Source organism: Galeopterus variegatus, unplaced genomic scaffold (assembly GCF_000696425.1).
Source record: "Galeopterus variegatus unplaced genomic scaffold, G_variegatus-3.0.2 Scaffold10598, whole genome shotgun sequence".
Classification (NCBI taxonomy): Eukaryota; Metazoa; Chordata; class Mammalia; order Dermoptera; family Cynocephalidae; genus Galeopterus; species Galeopterus variegatus.
In genome coordinates this window covers 30,530-37,479 of record NW_007736709.1, presented here as the reverse complement: position 1 = coordinate 37,479, position 6,950 = coordinate 30,530, and the positions used below count along the sequence as shown (strand labels likewise).

Genomic DNA, 6,950 nt, shown 5'->3' with positions numbered 1-6,950 from the left:
AAAACCTGAAATGCTCCAATGAGTATTTCCTTTGAGCATCATGTCAATGCTCAACAAGTTTTGGATTTTGGAACCTTTCAGATTTCAGAATTTTGGATTAGGGATGCTTAACCCATATCTAAAATACTTTTTAGTAGTAACTGAAAATGGCTCCTTTTTTCACCTTCTTACTACTGGACAGGAGAGTGAGTAGGTCTTACCAAAGGCAGACATTCCCACAGACCATTGAGATGGCATTGTTCCAGCCATACACCGCCACAGGGAAATTGAACGCAGTGATGATTCCAACCAGGCCCACGGGATTCCACTGTTCAACAAGTGCATGGCCAGGTCCTGAGAACAGGGAAAGGCATGGAACACGATGAAGTGTGTTAATTTAATGTACATCAAGCTAATAAGAACAAAGTCTGAAATCCTTCATTTTCAGAACAAAGGTACACCAGACCAGAAGGGATTGCAGTGGATCACTTTACACAGCTGTGGGATACTGGTACATTAATTAATGTGCAACAAAAGTCGTTATCACTACACTACCTTGTAAACCATAATGATACTCATTATGCCTCTGATCCTTATGGGAACTCTGCATAGATCAGGGCAGTATCAGTTCCATTTGGGAGACAAAGATACTTCAAAGAGGAGATAAAGAGGTACCCTAAGTGACGTGATTGTCGAGGGCAGACATGAGCAGAACATGGGAATAGTGACTCTTAGGCCATGTTTTTTTATGTTTCCTGATGAAGCCAAGGGCCAACCTCTCTAAATTCAAGACAAGACGCTCATTTATAGGAGGGGGAAAAGCTCTTAATTATTACATGTATGTTGAATGAATGAATTGTACAAATCTTTACATTCACTACAGGAAAACTGAAAATACAAGCAAAACTATTTGTATTTTAAACACGAATTTTATTTACTTCTTTGTTTTGGCCACTGAACAGTATGGGGATCCAAACCCTTGACGTTGGTGTTATCAGCACCCCCGCTCTAACCAAGTAAGCTAAGCAGCCAGCCCTCAAGGGGCTTATTTTAATCAAAGGTAGTTACAGCAGTGAAGAACCAGAACAAAGGAGTGTGATGGTTCACAAACCCTGGTTAAAACCACAGACCAACTAGAAAGGCAGTGCTCCATGCCAGCAATCTTTTCTGTCCACACACACTGCCAGCTAGGATCTAGGAACCCCACCAGAGGCAGTGCCTCACTCCCAGGCCCTCCGGTAGGCTAGGCATCCTAATGCCTGTCGAGATGACTCACTGGCACAGACTCTTCCTGGCAGGGCCTGCCTCCTCCTCTCCTGACCTCTCCTCTCCACCTTTCTCCCCACAGAGGCCAATGCAATCTGATGACATTACTCCATTGCTTACAACCTTCTGGTGTCTAGATTGTTACTGTAGCTACCCTCAGGCTAAAGTCCAAACTCTTTGACAGGAAAAGTCCCTTCCCAAGGTTCCCTCTCCATCCCACCTGCTTCCCCTCCCCTCAAACTGCACCCTCCAGTTGTGCAGAAGCAATGCAGTTCCTCAAATAAGCCACACTCTCCCCCCTTAAAAGCTTTCACATAGGCTTCTTCTGTTTCAAACAACCCCCTGCCCCGGCACTCCACCCCTCTCTTCCTTGAGGCCTTAACTTGGGTTCCCTTCTCTGAGAGGCATTCCCTGAGTGCACCCACAGGGATGGGTTAGCAGATCCCCAACTATGCACTTACCATCCTATCCTCCACCCCATCACCATGCTTACCATGCTCTATTATGATTATTTGTTTGCCTATTTCCCAATCTAAAATGTAAGGAATTTATAAGCTATAAATCTTTTGTGGATAGGGACTATGCCTTATTGATCAAGTATCACCTACTAGATCAATCCTATCCTCCACCCCATCACCATGCTTACCATGCTCTATTATGATTATTTGTTTGCCTATCTCCCACTCTAAAATGTAAGGAATTTATAAGCTATAAATCTTTTGTGGATAGGGACTATGCCTTATTGATCAAGTATCACCTACTAGATCCCCAGGCACCAGGTGGACATTCAATAAGTACTTACTGAATTAATGAAGTCAAAGTTACTCCAAAGCCTCTGCATAAATAAACAATATACTTTTTTTAAGAAAGTGTAAACAAGTGAAAAAGACTTTAATTGGTGAGGCACACATCACAGCAGGTATAACTCAAAAAAGCTACTTGCTTACACAGGTATATGTTCCCAAATTGGCAGTTTACTAACTTTTTTAACTGCAAAAACTTCTTTAAAGTGCTCAGTGACATAAAATTAATCTTGGATAATGGGAATTGCTAGTATATATCTAATTAAGGACATTAACCATTCATTTAAAAAGACTCCCTCCCAACTCTTTCTACAAGTAGGGAATTTGCCCAACATTCCAAGAAAAACAGAAAAGCATAATCTTTTAAAAAAAATATTTCTCTTCCTGATTATAAAAGTAACATAATTTCCATCATGGAAATGTTGGAAAATACAGAAAAACAGAAAGGCAATAACAAACACCAGTAATTGTGCTACACGGAGATACCCACTGCCATCACTTTAGCAGACATCATCCCTCGTACTGTCAATGCAGGGAGAGTCCCCTGCTTTGCTCCATCAACACTGCAAACATTACAGACCACATAAGCCCTTACCCTCATCACTGAAACCTCTTCACAGCATAAGGTTGGTCCTTGCAGCATAGTTTGTAACAGCAAAAGAGTGAAAATCACCCTAAATATCCATCATGTGGGAGCAGGCTAAATAAATTACAATATCCTTAAAACAAAGTAGACAGCCTTAAGAAAAGGTGAAGGAAGCTCGTTATTGTACTAATATGAAACAATTTCCAGGATAATAAATTAAGTACGAAAAAAGGACAGAACAGAATGTATAGTTTGCTACTGTTTGTGTTCCAAAAAAACATATATTGGCCTGTATGAGAACAAACGCTCTAAAAAGATACACAAGAAATCAGAAACATTAGCTGCTTCCATTTAGTAGCCAGGGAGGTAGAAGGGAAACTGTTCACCCTTTGCTCTTTATTCCTTTCTAATTTTCTGATATGAATATATCACCTCTCCAGAAAAAAAATTAACACTAATATAATTTTAAAATAAGTAAATATAACTTTCCAATAAAAGTGTGGGATTAGGGAAGACGGTCTTCATAAACATTATTTCTAGTACATGCTAATTAATAGTCTACCAAAAGTAGCTTTTCTCTTATGATTTGACATTTAGGTCATTTCTAAATTTTTTTTTTTAATGAACATCTTTACACATAAACCTTTGTCATATTTCAGATTATTTACTCAGATTCTTAAAACTGGTTTTATTTTTTTATTTATTTATTTTTTTTTTTTTTTAAATGACCGGTAAGATTTGTCATATTTCAGATTATTTACTCAGATTCTTAAAACTGGTTTTATTTTTTTATTTATTTTATTTTATTTTTTTTTTAAATGACCGGTAAGAGGATCTTAACCCTTGACTTGGTGTTGTCAGTACCACGCTCACCCAGTGAGCAAACTGGCCATCCCCATATGGGATCCGAACCCGTGGCCTTGGTGTTATCAGCACCGCACTCTCCCGAGTGTGCCACAGGCCGGCCCCCTGAGTTTTGTCTTTAAAACAAAACAAAAAGGTTCTTGATTTAATGTTTTCACTTGTTTTAATTTGCATTTCATAAAAAGACTGAAAATATTTTCACCTATTTATATGCCACTTGCAATTCCTCTTTTGCAAACTGTTCATAGGCAGAGCATTTTTCAGAGCTCTCTATATCAGAGTACAAAACTCTTAGCTTAAGCGACTTCATAGCTTACTTTCAGAAGGCAAGATGGGTCCCCCAATCATCCGCGATAAGCCAACAGCATAATCACAAATATCCACGTACTCTTGAACTTCTCCCACACCTTCCACTAAGATTTTCCCCATCTCCAAAGACACCTAAAAATATAAAAAGCAAAGCAAAATTTTTCCAACAGAATTCATATTTTAAACACTAAATCAAGGAGGGGGAAAGTAATACATATTTTGTGTCTATTTTGTGAAGGTAATAAAGAAAGTCTGTTCTTGTTTTTCTGAAGAATTTTAAAATACAAGAATTGTCTTTACTGTTTCCTGTCCATCATGTTCAGCTTTCCTCTAAAACTTGAAATTTATATATTGCTTTTCTTAAAAATCAAAATGTTATGTAGACGTGCATGACGGTCTTAGCTGTCCACTCAAAGGATTATGTGTATATTACAATAATACTTTACCAGGCTTCCTAGTGCTTGGATCTTTTCCCGCAAGGCATCACCAATTTGTCTTACTATTTCTCCTCGTTTTGGAGCAGGAATCTAAGAAAACAATGGAATTTTAGTATTTAGTATCTGATTCAAAGTGTAAACTCGTGTCTGTAACATGGTATTAGAGGTATACTGTAAAAGAACAAATTACAATTACATAAAAGATGATTTTTAGGGCTGGCCCCGTGGCTCACTCGGGAGAGTGCGGTGCTGGTAGCGCCGAGGCCGTGGGTTCGGATCCTATTAGGGATGGACGGTGCGCTCACTGGCTGAGCCTGGTGAGGACCACACCGTGCTGAGGGTTGCGATCCCCTTACCGGTCAGAAAAAAGAAAAAAAAAAAGATGATTTTTATGATCACATCAAGACTGTTCTATGGCTAGGCACTGGGCTAAAACAAGAAGCAAGGCATTCGTGGAGCTAATACTAGTGAGAGGCACAGAAAAGCAACAAATAATCATAAACTGCCATCGGGGCTATAAAGGGAAATGAAGAGGTGCTGAGGCAGAGAAAACAGCAGGATTGGAGGGTAAATGGATAAGTTACTTTACCCAAAAGAGTTACAGGGAAAATCTCTAAGGAGGTGAGACTGAAGCTGAAACCTGAAGAATGGGAGAAGTCAGTCATAGGACTAATCTTCCCAGGGAAAAGAAAAAACATGTAAGAGGGATCCATGGAAAATAAAAGGCGCTCACTGGGAAAGCCAGTAGGTCTAAATCTAGAAGCTTTTAGGGAGTCAGAATCTTACTCCAGGTGCAATACAAAGTCTTTAATAGTTTTTAAGGCACAGAATAAAATAATTTGCATTACCTTTTAATATCACTGCCTGATGGACAGAGAACAAATTAAAGGGGAGAAAAGTAAAAGCAGGGAGATCAATTAAGAACACATTATAGTAGCATAGGCAAAAGATTATAGTGACTTAGTCATAAGATTGCAATAACAAGGGAGACAAAAAGTGGTTCAGGATCTACTTTGGAAATAAAATTGATAGAACATACTAATGGAACAGATGCAGGAAACAGATCTATGATGACTCCCAGATCTCAGGCTTGAATAGCTAGGTAGATGAAAGTGCAATTACTGGGATGAAGACAACTAGGAAGGAAGTGTCAGGGTTTGGGGGGTGAAGAGTACAGATTGGGATAATTTTGAGACGTGATTCATGTATGGAGACACACTTTCCTCAACAGTGACCATCACTCCCTTCTCTCCCCTCCAGCTCTTCTGGATTCTACCTCTCCTTCAAAAGGCAGCTAAAAGTTACCTTCCCTAGGGCTGGAGCCAACTGCCCCCTGGCCCCCCATCACAGCACTGCTAACACTCCCTTCTCACAGAGCCCTGGCTCAAGGGTCTCCTTGGCTTTCTCTTCTTCCCAGGTATATCACTGTGTCCGACTATAGCTTTTCTGGAGCTAACTTGGCAATCTATTAATGTTTAAAATGTTCCTACCCTTTGACTAGGTAGTTTGGCTTCTAGAAGCTGAGCTAAACCATCTAAATGCCCATCAGCACATGACTGGTTAACTATAGAACAACCACAAAATAGAATACTCTCTAAGAAGAATGAAGTAGATTTATATGGGAAAATGTCTAAGAGCTTTAACAGGATAATGGAGAATTACAGAATAATGCATATGGTAAGTAAATTTTTGCTTAAATTTGGAGGACTATACACCAAGCCGTTAACAGTGGCTATTTCTGGGGAATGGAATCTCATTCTCCATATTTTATATGTCTGCAATGTTTGCCACTTTTATGATACACGCAGTCTTTTGGAAATAGGAAACAAAAACTTGTAGCATTAAATAAATCAGCACGGATCCTATATATTTCCCAGCATATGGCATAGGTTTAATGTTTCAATTGAATTTGGCCAGCACATTTATAAGTTTAGACAAGTTGGTTAATTTCAACTCATAATGGCTGGTACATGTGGCCTTTTATCTCCCATTTTGGGCACATTTTATTCAATCAGTCATTGAACAAATAATCATTGCCTACTTTCCATATGCCAAATATTGTGTGCTAATCCCTAGGGATTAAACTACAAACAAGGCAGTTATAATTCTTGCCCACTAGAGCTGACGGTCCAGTGCGAGGTGGTAGAGGCAAGAAACAGGCAATTACAATCTGGTGGGGTAAATACCATGAAGGGGGAGCTAGATTGTACAACTAGAGCACCTAGGAGTATTAATTTAGCATTATTTGGGGGTAAGGGAGTGGGGAGGAAAGAGGCTTTTTAAAAGTGTAGAGTTTAGAGCTAAAACTAAAGCATGACTGGTGTTTGCCAGGTGCAAGGTAGAGAAAGTGAAGGAAAGAATGGGGGATGGCGGGCCGTAAAGAAAACATGCAAAGGCTGGAGGGTAAGAAAGAATACAGTAGTTTTGGAAAATTATAAGGAGTTCAAAGAGGCAGGAGAGGGAAGTAGGGGTCATACTGCAAAGGGTCATGTTAAGGATCCAAAGAGCAGTGGCAAAATCACAAAAGGGTTTTTTAAATATGGGGAAAATCATAATAAATTTTAAAATATCCATATAGCTGCAGTTGCAAAAAATGGACTGGAGGGAGATAAGACTCCAGCAAGAAGACCATTAGGCCAGACAGAAGAAGGTGTCTGACTAGACTAAAAAGACAGCAATACAGATAAATGTGATTTAAAGTGTTCA

The 6,950-nt window shown here is 39.4% G+C and overlaps 1 protein-coding gene across 1 annotated transcript in view; it reads right to left on the bottom strand.

Moving 5' to 3' along the window:
• Positions 1–6,950, bottom strand: part of ALDH7A1 (aldehyde dehydrogenase 7 family, member A1) — a 34,922-nt gene that overhangs the window by 23,031 nt on the left and 4,941 nt on the right. The window contains exons 2-4 of the mRNA XM_008594342.1: positions 4,254–4,334; positions 3,816–3,939; positions 201–333 (exon numbers count right to left, since the gene is read on the bottom strand). Of these exons, the coding sequence (XP_008592564.1) occupies positions 201–333; positions 3,816–3,927 (245 nt within the window). The 5' untranslated portion in view covers positions 3,928–3,939; positions 4,254–4,334. The remainder of the gene's footprint in view (positions 1–200; positions 334–3,815; positions 3,940–4,253; positions 4,335–6,950) is intronic.